This window comes from Chelmon rostratus, chromosome 6 (assembly GCF_017976325.1).
Source record: "Chelmon rostratus isolate fCheRos1 chromosome 6, fCheRos1.pri, whole genome shotgun sequence".
NCBI classification, from domain to species: domain Eukaryota; kingdom Metazoa; phylum Chordata; class Actinopteri; order Chaetodontiformes; family Chaetodontidae; genus Chelmon; species Chelmon rostratus.
Window position 1 is genome coordinate 28,514,906 of NC_055663.1, and position 21,567 is coordinate 28,536,472.

At 45.4% G+C, this 21,567-nt stretch overlaps 1 protein-coding gene across 1 annotated transcript in view; it reads left to right on the plus strand.

Moving 5' to 3' along the window:
- itga11b (integrin, alpha 11b) overlaps nt 1-21,567 on the plus strand; it is a 36,126-nt gene that overhangs the window by 9,629 nt on the left and 4,930 nt on the right. The window contains exons 3-23 of the mRNA XM_041938965.1: nt 253-362; nt 1,730-1,821; nt 2,230-2,344; nt 3,299-3,426; nt 5,593-5,741; nt 5,833-5,977; nt 6,214-6,379; nt 8,004-8,074; nt 10,047-10,191; nt 10,644-10,792; nt 11,425-11,568; nt 12,556-12,759; nt 12,847-12,977; nt 13,333-13,505; nt 16,091-16,230; nt 16,997-17,107; nt 17,540-17,625; nt 17,710-17,914; nt 18,149-18,247; nt 19,792-19,868; nt 21,265-21,348. Of these exons, the coding sequence (XP_041794899.1) occupies nt 253-362; nt 1,730-1,821; nt 2,230-2,344; nt 3,299-3,426; nt 5,593-5,741; nt 5,833-5,977; nt 6,214-6,379; nt 8,004-8,074; nt 10,047-10,191; nt 10,644-10,792; nt 11,425-11,568; nt 12,556-12,759; nt 12,847-12,977; nt 13,333-13,505; nt 16,091-16,230; nt 16,997-17,107; nt 17,540-17,625; nt 17,710-17,914; nt 18,149-18,247; nt 19,792-19,868; nt 21,265-21,348 (2,724 nt within the window). The remainder of the gene's footprint in view (nt 1-252; nt 363-1,729; nt 1,822-2,229; nt 2,345-3,298; nt 3,427-5,592; nt 5,742-5,832; nt 5,978-6,213; nt 6,380-8,003; nt 8,075-10,046; nt 10,192-10,643; nt 10,793-11,424; nt 11,569-12,555; nt 12,760-12,846; nt 12,978-13,332; nt 13,506-16,090; nt 16,231-16,996; nt 17,108-17,539; nt 17,626-17,709; nt 17,915-18,148; nt 18,248-19,791; nt 19,869-21,264; nt 21,349-21,567) is intronic.

Genomic DNA, 21,567 nt, shown 5'->3' on the forward strand with positions numbered 1-21,567 from the left:
TCATACTTACACAATTATCCATCATATGAATCGTCTGTATTATTCAAGGTGTTTTTATTGTCTCATCGTTCATGTGTCAAACACACGTTTCCTGTTCTTTGTCAGTCAGACTGATTATTACATTTCCTCTGAATTCACCATTCAGATGTTCTTACTGTGTGTTGCTACCTGCAATGTCTCAGCCTCAGGTGTGTGTGTGTGTGTGTGTGTGTGTGTGTGTGTGTGTGTGTGTGTGTGTATGTGTGTGTCCAGGTTGCTGGTTGGAGCTCCCTTTGAATCCACAGGAAAGCAGCAGACTGGTGATGTGTACAGATGTCCGCTGGATACCAGAAACTCTGCAAACTGCACCCGACTCCACCTAGGTGAGCAACATGGCCGACGTGACACGACATGAGCCACAGCAGGTGTTTGTACTCAGAGAGTTTGACGGCAGGTAAAACAGAGAAAGACAGAGCACACTGGAGCGTGACAAAGTACAATTTGAAGTCCTGGAAGTTCACAATCTGAATTCTCGCATAAACATGTGCAATGAGCTGTGTGGTGTTTGAAACCGGAGAGGATGGACGTGTGCAAACGTTGACGGTATAAAGGATTGAAGAATATGTGCAACAAGGATTCGTGTTGATAAGATAAGATAAGATAAGATAAGATAAGATAAAACTTGATTTATCCCCAGCCGGAGAAATTTGGGCATTACAGCAGCATGTGTAGCAGCAGGAACAAAAATAGCAGCAGAGATAGAGAAACATTTGAAAAATACTAAATGCTAAATAAAAAGTAGACTATATATATGTACATATTATACAAGCAAAATGAAATTTGACTATATAAAAGAAAAATAAGGTATGAAGAAAAAAAATATAAAAACTATGTAAAAAGTATTAATTGCCCCAATAGCTGTGGAAAACGAACAATGTAAGCTGCCTTCAGATTAAAAATAATAATACATAGTGTTACTACTATTGCACAAAAAAAATACAAAACAGTAAATGATATGTAATATTGCACAAAATGTAAACAGAAAATGTGATGAAAAATGAACTTAACGCTAAAGTGACAAAAACTGCACTTCCTCCAATGGCCACTGGAGGCAGCTTCAAAAGCAAGTCAGTCTCCGTAGACCCCCATATTAAACCGTCCAGCAGAAATAAACATGTCGACAGCCTGCTACAACAAACGGTAGCTAATCTCCTCGTTCGTGGCAACACTGCGCAGGGCGAGTTTTCGAAGAACTCACTCATATGAAGGCTTAAAGTTCTGCATGATTATGGGCGTGGCCGCTTTCAGTGACAGCTCGCCGGGCTCAGCTCCACCCACGCTCCACCTGTTTGTCCATTTCTGGAGTAGCTGGGAGGTTGGTGGAGTCAGACGCTGCCAAGATGGATGGAGTCACTGAACTTCACAGTGCCTGTTTGGAAACCTGAGGGTGGTGTCACACATCTATAATTATCAACCAGCAGCTGTTAAAAGTAAAAGTTCAGTAAAAAGTAAAACACTTCCCTCTGAAATTTAGAGGTTCATTTGATTTGTGAGTCCCATAACTAATAACTGATATATTTTGTCCTAAATTCTGTAATCTTGTAGATTTTAATTGTTAAGAACTCAATGTCAGGGTCACTGACACACACTGAAAAGCTTATTTTGATCGAGCTGCTGGTTTAGTGAGCAGCCTGTCACTCACAGCCAGACGTCATCGTGTGAAATTTAACTGTGACGTGTTTTGAATCAGGGAAACTGTCTCTGGACAACGTGTCTGAGAGGAAAGACAAGATGAGGCTGGGAATGACCCTGACCTCCAACCCCAAAGACAGCAGCTTTGTGGTGAGTCACATGACACAGAGAAACAACCTCCCCATCAGCTCAGCGTCGCTCTAATGACGCACCTTTTAACTCAGTGCTGTCCTTTAAACTGTAGTCACAGCTTCAAGGTTACAGCTGAAGTGATTAATTTACCGAACCAACACAGAAAATGTTCTCAGAATGTAGACAAAACCTGAAACCGATGATTCTGCAGAAAGAGTACGTTTACTTTAAATACTTCAAGAACATTTTTGCTGATAATACTGGTGGACCTTTACTCACATTAGATTTACTAACACAGTAGTTCATTAGGATCTGGATTCTTCACTGTGATGTGTTTTGCACGTTTTTCAGATATTTACATCATTTTCACCCGTTCACACACATTCAAGAGTTTTTCACTGCTGCTGTGTGTGAATGTGTCCTCAGACCTGTGGTCCACTCTGGTCTCATGAATGTGGAAGCTCCCTGTACAGCACAGGAATCTGTTCCAGAGTCAGCCGAAACTTCAGACTGTCCCACACCATCGCACCCGCCCTGCACAGTAATCAATGCACATCCATCCATCCATCCATCCATCACCCATCCATCCATCCACCCATCCATCCATCCATCCATCCAATCATCCATCCATCCATCCATGCAATCATCCATCCATCCATCCATCCATCCATCCATCCAATCATCCATCCATCCATTCTTCCATCCATCCTTCCATCATCTATCCATCCATCCATCCATCCATCCATCATCCATCCATCCATCCATCCATCCATCCATCCATCCATCATCCATCCAATCATCCATCCATCCAATCATCCATCCATATATCCATCCATCCATCCATCCATCCATCCATCCATCCATCACCCATCCATCCATCATCTATCCATCCATCCAATCATCCATCCATCCAATCATCCATCCATCCATCCATCCATCCATCATCCATCCAATCATCCATCCATATATCCATCAATCCATCCACCCAACCATCCACCCATCCATCATCTATCCATCCATCCATCCATCACCCATCCATCCATCCATCGATCCATCACCCATCCATCGATCCATCACCCATCCATCCATCCATCCATCCATCCATCATCTATCCATCCATCCATCCATCCATTCATCATCTATCCATCCATCCAATTATCCATCCAATCATCCATCCATCCATCCATCCCTCTCCCATCCATCCATCATCTATCCATCCATCATCTATCCATCCATCCAGCCATCCATCCAATCATCCATCATCATCCATCCATCCACCCATCCAATCATCCATCCATCCATACATCCATCCATCCATTCATTATCGATCGATCCATCCATCCATCCATCCATCATCCATCCATCCATCCATCCATCCATCCATCCATCCATCCAATCATCCGTCCATCCATCCATCCATCATCCATTTTTCCATCCATCATCCATCCATCCATTCATCTTCCTGTCCTGTTTGTTTTTGTTTTTTATCTTGTAGGGTGTGAGACGTTCATGGACATCGTGATCGTTCTGGATGGTTCTAACTCCATCTACCCCTGGTACGAGGTCCAGGACTTCCTCATCAACATCCTGCACAAGTTCTACATCGGCCCAGGTCAGACGCAGGTCGGTTCATCGCTAAATCTTAAAGAGTCAGTCCAGTTGGATTGAGTGTTGCACAAATAAAGCTCACTTCATTTGTTTGTTTACTGTTACAGCACAGACGTTTAGTGGAGTTTTAACATGATTCAAATTCAGACTTTTCCACTCACATATTTATACAGAATGCTTTGAATTCTTTGGCAAGATACTGAAAATGTGAAGGTGTTGAATTTCACCACAGACTCTGAGCTAGTGGCAGCTTTCAGCCCTGAAAAATGTCGTTGTTGGTTGAATCTCACTCACATTTCTCAACAGTTTACATGAAAACAGTCTGGAGATGCCAGTAAGGACAAAGGTCACGTCTGTTGTGGTTTCATGTCCGTTTTCATGACCTCATTAAATCCACAACCTCACATGTCCACACACAGTCTCTGCTGTTTGTCCTTTGTTTCCCTCCATGATGCATCTGTTACAATAGACGACTGATCTGGGTGAAAACGCCTCTCGCTGAGCTGTTATTGGTCTGTGCTTCTGCTTTCCAGGCTGGAAAAAACATGGCTGCTGTTCAGTCAGTCTGAAAAACTGGAACATGTAGTTACACAGCCCTGGTGCTCGTTTCACAGCACTTCAGATGAACGTTTAAAGATGTGAAATGTGTCTACAGATGTGTGTATAAATCAACATTAATGAAGAAAAAGGTTTTCAGTAATTAATTAGCGATAAGTAAATATTTATTTGGCTTTAAATGAAAAGTTAAAAGGAAGGTCAACTCTGTATAAACTCAACATGTAAAATAAGTGAAATCATTGTTTTAGAACTTATACTACTTATAATTACCACCCAATTATAACTCTTCAGCTAATCAATAAGAAATGGCTGTTTGGGCAGCACCTGCAGTCATAAAAAGGAAGAAAAGCAGCTTTTGATGTGTTATGAAATCCAGGTGAAAATCAGTTTCAATCAAACTTCTCTACTCAAAGAAATTTGATTTATTTGTTTTTAAAATGCTGTTGTCCATCCAATAGAGATGGTTCACTAAAACACAGAAATGTTCACCTCATGGTGGCACCCCAAAAAAAAAGGTCAGAGGATCATCAAAGGACTCATCCTCTGGGGACCACAAATGTCTGCACGTTTATTGGTGACCCATCGAGTAGTGGGTGAGTTTTCAGTAAGAAATGATAAAAGCAAAAAGTGATGAGCATTTTTTCTATAATACGTATTTTAAATGATTAATCGTTGTCAGGCCGGCACACACTAAGGACTCAGATGCAGAGACTTGATCGAACACGGCTTTTATTAAGCATGAAATCCCAGACCTCTTCAATGAGCAAAGGAATCAGGAGCTATGAAATTATCTAAGATATCTATATATCTATATATACTAAAAATGATATTCACAATAATACTGAACTATCTAAGAAAGGAAAAGAAATAACATAAAGTGCTCTAGCAGAGGATAATAACAAAATAACAGAAACACTATGATAACTACTACAAACTGAAATCGCTCCCGAGGGAGGACGAACACAAGACTAACAGAAAACAAAACCTGACAAGAAAATCTCACAAAATTAAAAATCACTCTAAGAAAACAGAGGAATACTATCGCTAAGTAAGAAAAGTCTAACAAACAAAAAACTCTCTTAATGAGGACTACAAAACGGGTTAGCTAGGACAAACGAAAAATGTCAAAATCTGAACTATTAAACTTACAGACAAAAAACACTCATGAACAGGACTATGGAACATGTGGACGAGATACTGTGGCTATGGGAACGGGACAAAGACAGGCACAAGACAAGGGAGACGCAGACTATTTAACACATGGAGGGTAATCAGGAATAGGTGGAGACAATAGGTAATCAGGACGGACACACCGATGACACAGGAGGAAGGGCAAGTGCTCTGAAACGAGAGGAGAGTTAGGCTTTCAAAATAAAACAGGAAGACGAGCCAACCTCCCCACGGTGTGACAATCGTGACCTTTGGAGGTTTCCAGAAGCTGTGAATCAGGTCAGCATGCAGCTAAAACAGAGACCAGACCTACACTTCAGGTCGGACAAATATCTGCCAGGCTCGGATGATTCTCTGGAGGTCTCTGGGTCGGTTAGTTCAATGTTTGTGCAGCGCTGTGGTGACACCTTCAGCTGCAGGTTCGGACTGAGCTGTGGTGTGTTTTGGCTGCAGGTGGGTGTGATTCAGTACGGGTCCAAAGTGGTCCATGAGTTCAGTCTGGGTGAGTATCAGACAGTTGAGGAGGTGGTGGAGGCCGCCAGGAGCATCGACCAGCGGGGCGGCGAGGAGACGAGGACGGCGCTGGGCATCAACGTGGCGCGGTACGACACTCAATGATATCCCTGATGGGACGTAAACCCTGTACGCAGTCTGACCGGGTTCACTCTCGGGTTCTGGTGCTTTTCCATGCAGGTCGGAGGCGTTCAAGCGCGGCGGCCGGCCCGGCGCTCAGAAAGTGATGATCGTGATCACAGACGGAGAATCTCATGACAGCCCGCAGCTGCTGCAGGCTGTCGGCGACAGCGAGAGAGACAACATCACCATGTACGCCATCGCTGTGAGTCCTTCCCTCTTTACCTTTACACATCCTGCTGACCCAGCCTGACTTCCTGTCGTCCTGATTCAGCTTTCTGTTCCTGAGAGTCAGGACTTCCTGCTTTAACTGCAACCTAAAATTTACCTTCTGCTCTCCACATTTGTCTCCCAGCATGAGCACCAGAACCCCTTTGTTGCCTTCTGTCTCTGGACCTTCAAACCTCTTTGTCCTGAGTGTTTCCTCTGCGTCTCTCTCAGGTTCTGGGTTATTACAACCGACGGGGAATCAACCCTGAAGCCTTTCTGAAGGAAATCAAGTTCATTGCGAGCGACCCGGATGAGAAGCACTTCTTCAATGTGACCGACGAGTCAGCACTGAAGGATATCGTGGACGCGCTGGGAGAGAGGATCTTCTCTCTGGAAGGTCAGCTGACCCTCTGCATGTTAAGGATAACTTTCGTTTTTTACAACCTGGACCTTATTTGTAGCATTAAATACGCCCATTTACTCCTCCAGACAACTTTGGTGGCATTTGGAGTCGTTTTAAAGAAATTAGCCCCAGAGGAGCGGCGCGTATATCCGTATAATGCGAGTACTCGGGGCATCCATGCGCAGCCTCTATATAACGCATAATCTGCGGCGAAACTCGTTCATATTCCAATATTTTGTTATGATATGCTGGTGCTATTCCCCTCTGAGCCGGCAGTCAGCTAGTTTAGCTGTAGTTTGGCACAGCTATGGTTCGTTATTGCGTATTCGTAGTTCGCGTTCGGTAATGACATCATCCACGTCAGAGGTAGTTGCCAAGAGACGCCGGATGTTTGTAACATGCCACCACGGGCTCAGAGGGGAATAGCACCAGCATATCAGAACAAAATATTGGAATATGATCGCGTTTCGCCGCAGATTATGCATTATATAGAGGCTGCGCATGGATGCCCCGAGTACTCGCATTATACGGATATACGCGCCGCTCCTCTGGGACTAATTTCTTCAAAACGACTCCAAATGCCACCAAAGTTGTCTGGGTGAGTAAATGGTCGTATTTAATGCTAGAAATAAGGTCCAGGTTGTTAAAAACAAAAGTCATCCTTTAAACCTTTGTCGATGTCTGAACATGAATACTAGTACTCATGTAGTAATAGTACTGAAATCATATCTGGAGCCAGATATTTCCCTCAGGAGTTAGAAGAGACCAAAACCAGAGCTAAAAGAGAGTGAAATTGGATTTACATTTATCAGGTGACACAAACTTCATCCAATGGGAGGGTCCTGTTGCTCTGTAGCTGCTGGATGTGGAGATGGGCAACTGTTCATATATTAGCATATAATAAACACATCAGCTTTATGAGGCGATAATATGTCATTTGTGTTTTCAGCTTGTGGTGCTGCCCACAAGTGGCCAAAAAAAAAAGTCATGCAAGTTTAAAATCAGCTGTCAGAATCAGTTTTCTTCTGATGATATGATAAGTTATTTTGTGGTTTGGTCTTGGTATCTCTTTATATTCATCACTCACTTCATCAACACGTTCTGTCTGTCCATCATGTTCAGCTCGGTAGGTACAATCTGCTCATGTGTCTGCTTTCACTTTAAATGGGTCAGCTGGACGTGCAACAAGTAAACTCTGATTCCAGAAAAGTTCGGAGCAGACTTTGCTGGAATCAGGGTTGTAAGTACAGTTACTCAGGTACTTTATGCGTCTACTCTGCTGCATTTTGAAGGCAAATATTGTACTTTTTACTCTGCACATTGCACATATTATGATCCTGTAATATAATATATATATTTTCTCTGAAATTAGACTTCTTTTAACGTGAGTACTTTTACTTTGGGTTCTTTAAGTATTTTTACACTGTGGTATTATTCATTTCACTTAAGGAAAAGATCTGAGTGGTTCTTCCACCTGGCAGCTGTATAGACCTTTCCCTCTGCAGAGAGCTGCCATGTGGTGTCCAGTGAGATCAGCACTGCCGGCACCACTTGATGCTTGGAAGAGCTTAAAAATGGCATCCATTAAAATGTGAGAGTAACTGTGTTTCTGTTGCAGGAACCAGCAGTCAGGGTCGAGGGTTTGGTCTGCAGATGGCTCAGGCTGGCTTCTCCTCACATTTAGTCAAAGTGAGTCTTTACTTTTCTGTTCAGGTCACGCAGATTCTGTGTGTTGGTCTGTGATGATGAGTCCAACGTTCTGTCTCACTTTGTCTCTTTAGTCACTTCCTGTGTAGAGATTTGATCACACTGACGCTAACATTTAATCGAGTCAGAAGTGGAGAAGCAGCTCTGTTGAAAGGGCTTTGGATGAGTTCAATTATACTCTTTACTAAAACGTGTAGTTCATTATTTTAACATGTGTTATTCCCAAAGATCTGTCCATACATGATCAAGAATAATTAGCATTTCCCTCAGATTGCTGCAGGATTACACCCTAATTTAGACTTCTATCAGTAGAAATTAGGGACCTGGCAGGTTTAAGTTTCTAGTTGATGTCGGTAACAATTTTGGATTTTCCTCCAGAAAAGCAAATCATGATCCAACAAAACCAAGAGAAGACAGGTGCAGAGTTGTGTTTTTAATTGATTCCAACAGAAACACAGACAAAAGATCAAACTCTCAACTTGTGGTATCAGTATCATTCTTAACCCTCCACTGTCGATCTGGTTCTGGGTCTGGTCCTGGTCCTGACAGATGTCTGAGGCTGCAGAATAAGAAGCTTCTAGAAATATTTCTGTTGTTTCTCGTCCAGGGAAAAATCGTTTTTGACTAAATTCCAACGTCAGGGAGTGAAAAGTGTGTCGTGGAAACTTTCTATGTGTAACACAGAGCAGATGGTTTTCCTGAACGTAAAGCTGCCAGTAAAACACTCTCACACATCGAGACATGCAGGAGCACATGGCAACAGACCTCAGCCCATAAACACACACAGACACACATGCGTTCATTAGCAATGATGCACGCCGTCTCAGACGCAGACAAATATGTGAAGAGTTTCCTGCTCTTCAGCTCCAGGATTAAAAGGTAAAATGTGAAATCAGGTCGAAGTCAGTCTGATGTGGAAAACAGACGACACAGTATCATCTGCGACCGAGTCGTCCTGCAGGAAAACCATCCTCCTCTTCCTCCTACACGATTACAAAAGCAGCGTTTTGACATTTAACAGTGAATCTGCTGATCCAGAGTCAGTCCATGTGCGACTCAGGCCCTGCAGGCTGGAAGCTTTGCGCCGCTGCCGTCGCCAAGGATTTGGTCATTCACCGGTCCTCGGCTCACTGGCCCATAGAGACTATGACTCAGCACTTTAATCACTTTCATATCTGGACTTTACGACCGCCAGAGTTCATCTGGGTGTGACAAAAGGTCTCGAGCATCAAACTGAGACCTGAACCGAAGCTGTACTCTGTGGTTGAGCTTTCAGAGGAACAGGGTGACATTTCTGGAAGTAAACTTATTGACTTTCTTGCTGTGGCGACTCTAACCAGCTGCTGGTCGTAGCTTCAAGCGCCAGGCGTGGTGTCAACCTTCTCGTCTAACTGTTGGAAAGAAGACGATGAACTCCGTGTGGAAAGATTCCTTTGAGATCTGATCTGACTGAGCCGGTCCTTAATGTCAAATGAGACTGAAAACCTTTTAGTTATTCTCCTTCAGGAGAAGGAAAACGGGTTTATGTGAGGTGACCTCAAAGTAAACAGAAGCATCCTGATAGGAGTTTTCTCACCGATGGAAAGTAACTAAGTACCCTCAAGTTCTGTATTTAAGTCTAAATGTGAGTATTTCCACTTGAGGCCACTTTATACTTCTGTTCCACAACAAATACTGTACTGTTTACTCCACTGCAATCATCAGTTACTTTACAGATTAAAATTTAATTGCCAGCATATGTGACAATATGAGCATCAAACACCCCCTTTGTACTCTTACAGGAGTTTGTCAATGACTCCACTGATGGATTCATTTAATAACGAACACATGAACACTTCCAGGTTTGAATGCTGGGCTGTCCTCCTGGTCTTTGAATACTTCTCATGGTATATACTGGAAATGCGACACATTAGACTTGCTGTGATCTTTATTAAAATCCAGGTTTTCCCTGCAGGATGGTATTCTGCTCGGGGCGGTGGGCGCTTACGACTGGAACGGTGCCGTGCTGAAGGAGACTAAACATGGAAAAGTCGTACCGCCAAAATCCTCCTACAGGGACGAGTTTCCAGAGGAGCTGAAGAACCACGGAGCTTATCTGGGTAATGACATGTGGAATCAAAGAACCTGCACTGCTCTAGACTCTGTTCTAGAGTTTGATGCCTCATTAGTTTGATGAACAAAACAACAGTACACTGATTATTTATGTATTGTTTGAGCTTTGCCATTAGCAGTTATTCAAACTGAGGGTGGAACCATTGCAAAGGCCTTACAGTCAGTCAGAGCTGCTCGAGTGTAGTACAAGTGTAGAGGGGGAACTTTGGCCTGGTGGTGGTGCTACAGGGGAGGTCAGGGGGGGTCACCAGAATCATTTGGGCTCATCTTTTGCTGACCATGAATATTCTTAAAACAGCAAGTAGCCAAAATGCTGGACATGCAGTCTGAGCAGCTGACCTCCATCACCATCTGCAGTTATCTGTGAAAGAATCACAGAATAAAACGTCTCGGTTGCATCACTTCCTGTTGGTCCATTTCTGTTTGTTCCTGGTTTCAGGTTACTCGGTGGGTTCACTCATTTCATCTCGCGGCTCTCAGCTCTATGTGGCCGGAGCTCCGAGGTTTAACCACACCGGCAAGGTCATCGTCTTCACCCTGAAGAATACCGGAAACCTGACCATCCTGCAGGCCCTGCTGGGAGAGCAGGTCACACACACACACACAGAAACATCGGTACATTCGGTACATTCAGTCAAGTATGACAGCTGTTATTGAACTTGGAAACAGTCCAAAAAAGTAGACTGGTCCACTTGACGAGACTGGTTCACTTCAAGTGTGTTCTGCTGCAGGTCCACAGGTTCTGCTCTAAATGTGAGAACCAACAGCTCCAATCATTGATAGTTAAAATAGTTGTAGTTCCAAAGTTGTGGTCAGCAGATGAGACGATGGCTGCTTTAAATCTGGAAACAGGAAAATGTCAAAACACATACAAATTCTTCAATAAACTGAATAATGATGAATAATAATGAAACATGTTTGTCAGCACACAACTAAAAGTGACGCATGGTACAAAACCTTCATCTGGTTCATCTTCATCTTATCAAATGAGAGATGCACCTTGTGTGGAACTGTGTCCAAGATGGTGGTCTGAGATCAGCTCTAGTGGGATATGGTTTAGTTTCTGTGCATCATGTGCTCATTAACATCTCTGAGGGATGACAATCAAACTCAGACTCAGTGAAATCAGTCAGAACAGCCTCACTCTATTCGCCTCTACTACATAAGGCACTAAATATACCATACAGTGTATAGTATAAATACTTATATATGTTTCCCAGATCGGTTCATATTTCGGCTGTGAGTTGTTATCGATGGACATAGACAGTGACGGACAGACGGATGTCCTCCTGGTGGCAGCACCCATGTTCTACAGCGAGGGCTGGGAGAGAGGGAAGGTCTACATCTACACTGTTACACCACAGGTACATACACACAGGTACACCACAGGTACAAACACAAAGGTACACCACAGGTACATACACACTGTTACACTACAGATACATACACACAGGTACACCACAGGTACAGACACACAGGTACACCACAGGTACATACACACTGTTACACCACAGGTACATACACACAGGTACACCACAGGTACATACACACTGTTACACCACAGGTACATACACAAAGGTACACCACAGGTACATACACACAGGTACACCACAGGTAGATACAAACAGGTACACCACAGGTACATACACACAGGTACACCAGGTAAATACACACAGGTACAGCACAGGTAGATACAAACAGGTACACCACAGGTACATACACACAGGTACATCACAGGTACAGACACACAGGTACCCCACAGGTACAGACACACAGGTACACCACAGGTACAGACACACAGGTACACCACAGGTACATACACACTGTTACACTACAGATACATACACACAGGTACACCACAGGTACATCCACACAGGTACACCATAGGTAGATACAAACAGGTACACCACAGGTACATACACACAGGTACACTACAGGTACATACACACAGGTACACCACAGGTCGATACACACAGGTAGACCACAGGTACATACACACAGGTACACCACAGGTACATCCACACAGGTACACCACAGGTAGATACAAACAGGTACACCACAGGTACATACACACAGGTACACTACAGGTACATACACACAGGTAGACCACAGGTACATACACACAGGTAGACCACAGGTACATACACACAGGTACACCAGGTACATACACAGTTACACTACAGATACATACACACAGGTACACCACAGGTACATACACACAGGTACACCACAGGTACATACACACATGTACCACACAGCTACATACACACAGTTATTATATTATACACACAGGTTTTATCAGGACAGACATGGAGAGAAACAGAAAACTGAAATAAACCTTTTCCCTCCAGACATCATTCATCCTGCAGGGGGCGCTGGAGGTTTCTGACCGATCTCAGAACTCCCGGCTGGGTTCGTCGTTGGCCCAGATACCCGACATGAACGGGGACGGGTTCAGGGAATTGGTTGTGGGTGCGCCGCTGGAGGACGACCACCAGGGGGCGGTCTATGTATTCTATGGCAAGGACAAAACCATCCAGCTCCAGTACAGACAGGTGACAGATCAGAACCAGTTCAGTCAAAGAGATGGTATCTGAACAGGAAACAAATAATATCTGTGTTTACTGTCTTTGCTTCTGCAGCGTCTGTCAGCAGCAGCGTTTTCTGCAGGTCTGAAGTATTTCGGTCAAAGTGTTCACGGCGTTCTGGACGTCAATGGAGACGGACTCGTCGACCTCGCTGTGGGAGCACTGGGAGCTGCTGTCATCATCTGGTCAGACTGTCACATGCACACACACAGACACAGAGACACAGACACACACACACAGACACACACAGGCACACACAAACACACACAGACACACACACACAGACAGACAGACAAACAGACAGACACACACAGACACACACAGACACAGAGACACACACACACAGACAGACTGACAGACACACACACACACACAGACACACACACACACACACAGAAATACACACACACACATTATTATATTAGCATTGTCATTGTTAGCATTTCAGCATGTTGATGTCAGCATTTTAGCTCCCCTGTGAGCCTAACCTGAATTTCCTGGTGTTAACCTGAACCGTGACGGCGTGCTCCCTTCCTCCAGGTCTCGTGGCGTGGTGCGGATTCAGGCCACGCTGACCTTTGAACCCGAGAAGGTCAACATTTTTAACAAAGACTGTCGGCGAGGAGGGAAGGAGGTCACCTGCATGTCTGTTACCGTCTGTCTGAGTCTGGACTCCAGGACAAAGGCCAGGACAAAGACCAGGACGGATGTCGGTAGGTGTCACCAGTGGAGCTGGACTGGTTTGAGGTAGATAAAGTTTCTGTTTCATAAGATGTGACAACGAAGTTGAGTTTTCTGGCTCACTGAGTAGCAGAGAATAATATGTCCAAGGTGAGATGACCAAACCTGGGCGAGGTGGGCCTCAGGTGTTTGAAGGTGTATTTTAGGGCTTACATCCAGTGAGAGCCCCCTCACCTATTGAACTAAGCTTGACTGCATTGAGACAGTGCCGTCTCTCCCAAAACACATCACATTACCCCCCCCCCCATAATAAAAATGTTTTTCATTATTTCAGATTTGAGTATAAAAGTTTATTGAGATTTACTGACAGTCTGACATTCTGACAATCCAATCTGCTGTGTCGACAGGGGCCCAGTAGCTCATTGTTGGCCCGGGCCCCCGGTGAGATAATCGCTGTTTGTGCCACATGATACTTTATTTCCGAGGAGTTTGATGGAATAATGTCACCTCGTCGAACTTCTTTCAGTCGTGGCTCCACCCGCCTGAACATTGTTCTCTAGTTTGTGAAAAATGGCCACCGTCCTTGTTTCTTGGTGATGGCTGTAAACAAAGAATAACACAAACACACCGTGGACTAACATCAGAACAGACTTGTCCGACACTGAACTCAGATTTGGACTCAAATAAATAAACCCGACGTAAAAACCTCATTTGAGCCGGAGGAACAAAGTTCACACTTTGAGCGCGTGCTCGCTCGTCGTGCTACGTCTCGTCATGAGATCATCCTGGAGCTGATTTGTCTTGGCTGGTCATGATGTGACTGGACTCTAAAGCTAACAGTTAATGTCTGAGCATTTAGAGCGTTTAGCTCCCGGCTCAGGAGCAGGTCGAGGGTTTTCCCTGTAAAGACGTGGAGGTGAATGTTGAACCTCGTCCGGATCAGTGACGGGAAACCTTGACTTCCGCAGATTAAACCAGCTCCTCCAGCTGTGTGGACGCTCGTGACGAGGGCGTCAGACTCCTCCAGATGTTTGTTGTTTTGAGTGCGTTAAGTCTCGCGGTCTTTTCCTCGCAGCAGATTCCCCACAGTGCTCCGTGAAGCCGCTGTCGTGTCTCTGTGTAATTGGCTTCAGATGTGCGGGCCGGCTGCATGGAAACCTCGCTAACATGCTAACTCCAGCCAGCCGCCGTTAAACTGTGTCACTCCTCCTCCCTCCATCACTTCATACCTTCATACCTTCCTCTCGCTCCATCGGCTCCTCATCCTCCCCCCGATCATCTGGACTGGATTAGACACACGCACACATACGGAGGCAGAGACGCATGCACGCGCCAAGACTCCACACGGCTTCAGTGGACAGGTCGAGGACGGAAGCCTGACGACATCTGAAGCTTTGTTTGAAGATGAACTCGGTTAGTTTATTTCTTTGTGTGCAGACGTGGCGTTCGTAACGTGAAGCAGCTTACCTCGGCTCTCTGTGCGCTCATAACTCAAAACCCGGCTTCAGTTGTTGCACACATGAGAAGGAGCTCTGCAGTCCAAGAACTAACAAGGAAGCGAGGAATGCATCACTCCCATCAATCATTAACAGAGAAGGAGGTAATCAGAGGAGTAATTAGGAACACAGCTGATGCACGACTCAGTCCTGAATGTGCACTTTGTTTGGAGTGAACGGCAGAATCGACCGATGCCACGTAGCCTCTCTGTTAATCACCATCAGACGAACAGTCGTCGGACCGCCAGCTGCTCAACATGACGGCCATGAAACACACTCAGTCGCACGCAGACAGACTTCTTCAGCTTGTTCTCAAAGGACGAGCTCACGTCGTTCAGGTCCGGCAGAGTCAGTTTGTCCTGAGTCCGTGTCGCTGCTAACCAGAGGCCTCGAGAACATGTGTCTCATTCTTTACCTGCCGCCATGACAGGCGTCCTCTTTGTACCAGATTCATTTTTCAATGACAATGAGTGTCTCTGGATCAGCTTCTGCTTCCTCTAAAGCAGACACAGCTATATGTCTCGCTGCTGTTTCCTGTCGCAGTCTTCAGGGATAAGACATCTCAGGTCCGAGTCCAACACGTCAGCCCTGTGTGGGTCAATTCCATTCATGAATGTGACGATGGAAACAGAATGAATCATGTTGTGGAGCGACTGTGTCCTCCTGTCTGTCCTCGTCTCTCCAGTGGACGGAAACACTGACGTCTCAAAACATTTAGAACATAATGACCAGGTGACATCACTCCTTTCATATCACCTGAAAGACCCGTAAAGTCTGTTTACAGTGTTGTTGTGCTGCACATGAGCCTCCTGTAAGCCCCTGTTTCCTCCTCCTCCTCCTCCTCCTCCTCTTGCTGCTCCTCCACCTCCCCCTCCTCCGCTGTTCCTGCTCCTCCTGCTCCTCCTGCTTCTGCTCTTCCTCCTCCTCCTCCTCATCCCTTCTCCTCCTCCTCCTCCTCGTCCCTCCTCCTCCCCCTACTCCTGCTCCTCCTCCTCCTTCTCCTCCTCCTCCTTCTCCTCCTCTCCTCCTCATCCTCCTCCCCCTGCTCCCACTCCTCCTCCTTGTCCCTCCTCCTCCTCCTCCTCCCCCTGCTCCTGCTCCTCCTCCTCCTCCTCTTGCAGCTGTGTGGTTCAGTCTGCTGCTGGATGAGAGGCGTTTTCCTCCTCGAGCTGTTCTGGACGAATCAGACCGACAGCAGCCCAGGAGTCTGTTTCTGCCAGCTGGAGGTCAGAGCTGCCAACGGCTCAGCTTCTCCATCCAGGTCAGAACACACACACACACACACACACACACACACACACACACACACAGTACACACACACACACACAGACAGAGTACACACAGACACGCAGACACACACACACAGAGAAACAAACACACACACACACAGTACACACACACACACACACAGAGTACACACAGACACAGACAGTACACACAGACACACACACACACAGTACACACACACACACACAGACAGTACACACACACACAAACACACACACACACACACAGAAACAAACACACACAGTTCACACAGACACCGACACGCACACACACACAGTACACACACACACACACACAGTACACACAGACACACACACACACACACACAGTTCACACACACAAATGCACACAAACACACACACACAGTACACACACACACAGTAAACACACACACACACACACACACACAGTTCACACAGACACACACACAGTACACACAGACACACACACACACACACACACAGTTCACACACAGACACACACACACAGTTCACACACACACACAGTTCACACACACAAATGCACACAAACACACACACACAGTAAACACACACACACACACACACAGTTCACACAGACACACACACACAGTTCACACAGACACAGGCACACACACAGTTAACACAGACACACACACACACGCACACACAGACACACACACACACACAAACACACACACACAGTTCACACACACAAATGCACACAAACATCACTCTCACTTTGATGCGTCTTTGAACAGGAGACAGCTGATTATGGACGTCCCATCACGGTCGTCCTGGAGACGGGGCTGCAGAGCCCAGACGAGGGGCCGGTGTTGGACCCGGACTGGCCGAGCGTCCTGAGGAGCGAGGTGAGAGTCTGTCACAGCCGTTCAGTTTGTGGAATCATGGTGGGACTCCAGGTGTCCATCAGTCTGTCCAGCTCTGGTCCAGACTGAAATATCCCACCAGTCCCAGATGATGACACTTTTTTCTTTAGCTCCACCTTGAGGTTGATTTTGTTAAAAGTCTCGACATGTGTTGGATGACTGTGATGAAATGTGGTTCAGATGTTCGTTCCCACGTTATGAGCAAACACCTGCAGAACTGATGACGTTCCCAACACCCTCAGCTGGACAATGCTGCTGCTGTTTACTGCTAATTAGCTTATGTTAGCATGCTAACATACAAAGCTAAGATGGTGAACACCTAAACATCAGCATGTTAACATCATCATTGTGAGCTCTGTGGCTCTGAACTGTATCATCAAGGAGAAATAAAATGGTCCTTGTCTCTTGCCGTAGCTTCCCTTCTGGAACGGCTGTGAGCAGGAAGAAACCTGCGTTCCCGACCTGATCCTCCACAGTCACACTGACCTCATGGATGTTCAGTGAGTAACAGCCGGTCTTCAGAAACACACGTTATTATCACGTATGTACTGACGCAAGTCTCTGTCTCTCTGCTTCACCTGCAGGCAGTTCTGCAGCTCGAGGGACCGAGCCGCCTGGTCGCTCTGCAGCCACCAGGGGGCGTCAGAGCGCTCTGTGTACGTGGTGGAGACCGGCCGGAGGAGGATGTTGGTTTTTGCCCGACTGGAGAACCAGGGAGAGAATGCTTATGGAGCCGCCATCCACATCTCCACCTCCTCCAACCTCCTCTTCTCCAGCCTCATAGTCAAGGTGTCCTCATGCACTTCCATTAAATCAGAAATAATCACAATAATAATCGCAATAAGAAACGTTTGTCAGCAGATGGTTGTTTACAACAACATGTTCCTCTCTAACACTCTCTAAACTGTAACACAATCTCTGGGGACACCAGAGGAAACATTCAGCAGCTACTACGATGTCTTTAGTGATTGTAACTACTAAGTGTGACTCAATGACTCAGCAGGCTCCTCCCCTTCCCCACAGGACCAATCAGATCTTCAGATTGAGTGTTATGCTGAAGACAGACTAGCCAATCAGAGGAGCTGTAACATCAGCGCTCCATTCATGAAGTCCTTGTCCCAGGTAGGTGCTGCATCCATCCTCCAGTACTGATGCAGCTTGAGTGCTGATACGCTACTGATATCTAATCAATAATACACCTTAATGTTTATCTGTGCGCTGCAGCAATAATCCAACACCTGCAGCACAGGTACTCCGACAGCACTTCCTGTCTGACTCGAGCTGTCACTCTCACTCCTCGTTCATACAGTGGCTGTTCTGATCACATCACATGATATTTACATGTTTAAAGCCATTTTTCTGATCATTAATCAATAAGATAGAAAACATGTCAGTGGAAGTTGAATTTAATTTACAGCCTGCGTTACAAACTGCTGCTGAGGACACCGAAAGACATGAACACTTCCAGTCAGTCGGGTCTGAAGAGACACCACTGAGTTGCATTATGGGAAATGAAGGATTCAGTGTTTTTGGTATTTGACCCACATGGTGCCTTGTGTGTAATCAATAATCAATCAATCCTTACTGTGTAGAGTATTCTACAGAGAGGTGATCATTAGGCTTATCATTATAAACAACATTTCCTCAGTTTGCTGTAATCAGACCTGCAGACAGTCTGACAGGTGTTATTCGACCGTCATACAGCTGTTACACAGTCGCACTAATGATGGTGATTAAACAGAGTGGGAATGTGTGTCGAGCTGCAGCCACTGACTGAAATCCTTCATTAGTCTAATGACCGTTCCTGTAAACATGATCGCGGCCCCGCCCTTCGCTGTGAGGCCCCCGAGGGCCCGCTCCACAGATGCCTGTCTGAATAAAGTCCAGTTTATAGGTCCAGACTGTGGTGTAGATTATCGTCGGCTTCCTCTTAATAAGACTGAGCTGCTGGATCGGCTGAGACGCAGCCGGGGGGAGGACATGAGGCGCAGTCTGCTAGAGACCATCAGAGACTGTGGAGGATCTGCAAGACCACGTTCACATGCTGGGACGATAGACCAAACATTTTGTTCAAAAATTTAGAGACATAGAAGAAGGTCAGAGAGGAGGTTTTTCGATATTTACTGTCCCTTAAAGTACCAATACACAGTAATGGAGGAAGAACTCCTGTATTTCAGTAAAAGTACTAATACCACACTATACAAGTACTCTGTTACAAAAAGAAAATCCTTAAACCCTTACTTCAGTAAAGAATGTCAGTGCAATCAGTAAATGTACATAAGGTATTAAAGTAAAAGTACTGAGTGTAGTAAAGTGTCCCTGTGGCTGTTCTCCTGCTCTCCTGTTCTACTGTTCTCCTGCTCTCCTGTTCTCCTGTTCTACTGTTCTATCTGATCTCATCAGATTACTGTGACTCAGTCATTCATGTCAAAGCAGGATTTTACTGTTGGAGCTGGTTGAGCTTCATTTGACTCTATTTTGTATCAGACTGCAACTAATGATACTTTTCATTCTGGATCAACCTGCTGATTATTAGCAGTGAATTAAAACCTCTGTAGTGAAGTACAGTACTGCAGTAAATGTACTGTCAAGTTATTTGCAGAAAAAGTCTTTTTTTCAGCTCTGAGAGTTTTATTTTGAAAGAAACCTGCTCACTTCCTGTCCAGGTGTCCTTCCGCCTCGAGTTTGAGTTCAGCCGCTCTGTCCTGCTGGACCACGTACGGGTCGTCATGGCGACCAGCAGGTGAGACAGCTGTTTCTCTATTATTCTTTTTGTTAAGTAATGTGACGTATTTCCTGTTGAAACAGGATGTTCAGAGGCGACATAATTCATGCAGGGATCTGAGAGAAATGAGAGGGTGAGAGGATGAGAGGATGAGTGGATGAGAGGGTGAGAGGATGAGAGGGTGAGAGGATGAGAGGATGAGAGGGTGAGAGGATGAGTGCATGAGAGGATGAGAGGGTGAGAGGATGAGAGGATGAAAGGGTGGGAGGGTGAGAGGATGAGTGATGAAAGGATGAGAGGGTGAGAGGATGAGTAGTTGAGAGGGTGAGAGGATGAGAGGATGAAAGTATGAGAGGGTGAGAGGATGAGTGATGAAAGGATGAGAGGGTGAGAGGATGAGAGGTTGAGAGGATGAGTAGTTGAGAGGATGAGAGGGTGAGTGGATGAGTGGAGGACAGGATGAGAGGGTGAGAGGATGAAAGGATGAGAAGATAAGTAGTTGAGAGGATGAGAGGGTGAGTGGATGAGTGGAGGAAAGGATGAGAGGGTGAGAGGAGGAAAGGATGAGAGGGTGAGAGGATGAAAGGATGAGAGGATAAGTAGTTGAGAGGATGAGAGGGTGAGTGGGTGAGAGGATGAGTGCATGAGAGGGTGAGAGGATGAGAGGATGAAAGGATGAGAGGATAAGTAGTTGAGAGGATGAGAGGGTGAGAGGGTGAGTGGATGAGTGGAGGAAAGGATGAGAGGGTGAGAGGATAAGTGGATGAAAGGATGAGAGGATGAGTGCATGAGAGGATGATTGCATGAGAGGGTGAGAGGATGAAAGGATGAGAGGATCAGTTGGATTAGCGGATGAGAAGATGAGTAGAAGAGAGGATGAGAGGGTGAAAGGATGAGAGGATGAGAGGATGAAAGGACTGTTGCAACGCTGTTCAAAAACACCATGATTTCATTTCAATTAGCTGTTATTTCAGTTTAGAACAAGGCACTCTTAAATGTCAATTCTGATTGGTCAATGGCTAAAATTCAGCGGTGTTTATTTCTCGATCACCTGCTCAGGATTTACACGTTTAACTTCAGAGTGGCTGCTCAATGAGAGCGGTGACAGACGAGAGTAGGCTCATTTTATCAGTAAAATCAGTTTTAATCACTATTTTGTGTCACATTATTGAATGTTTCAGTGGTGAGCCGTGTGCTGTCATCCTGTCGGGGTTTGTTTCTCCAGAGGAATCTGCTCACTCTACATTAACCCTTAGATAGCTAGCTGCTACATTCACCTGCTGGTGCAGTGAGACGTCACCATTAAACGCTCTGTAGAAAACAAACATTATTATTATTATTTTAATAATAATAATAATGACCTATTTGGTTGAGGTTCATGTGTGGACTGTGGATCTCTGTGTGTGTCACTCAGTGAGGGAGAAGAGGGCTACCCGGATGACAACATCAACGACATCTTCATCCCTCTGAAGTACCAGACGGAGCTCCTCTTCACCAGGTGAGTGACCGTGAAGAGCTGCATGAAGTCATTTGACATCAACGTCATTTTATTGATACAAACGGCTCGTTTGTGCTGATTCCAGATAAATGATGAATGTAATTCATATCAGGTCAGATGTCTCTGATAGAAACAGGTTTCAGAACATTCGGAAACATTCTGCTTTGATTCAACTGAAACATGAAACTCAAACTGACTCTGATTCGACCTGGAGGTCGG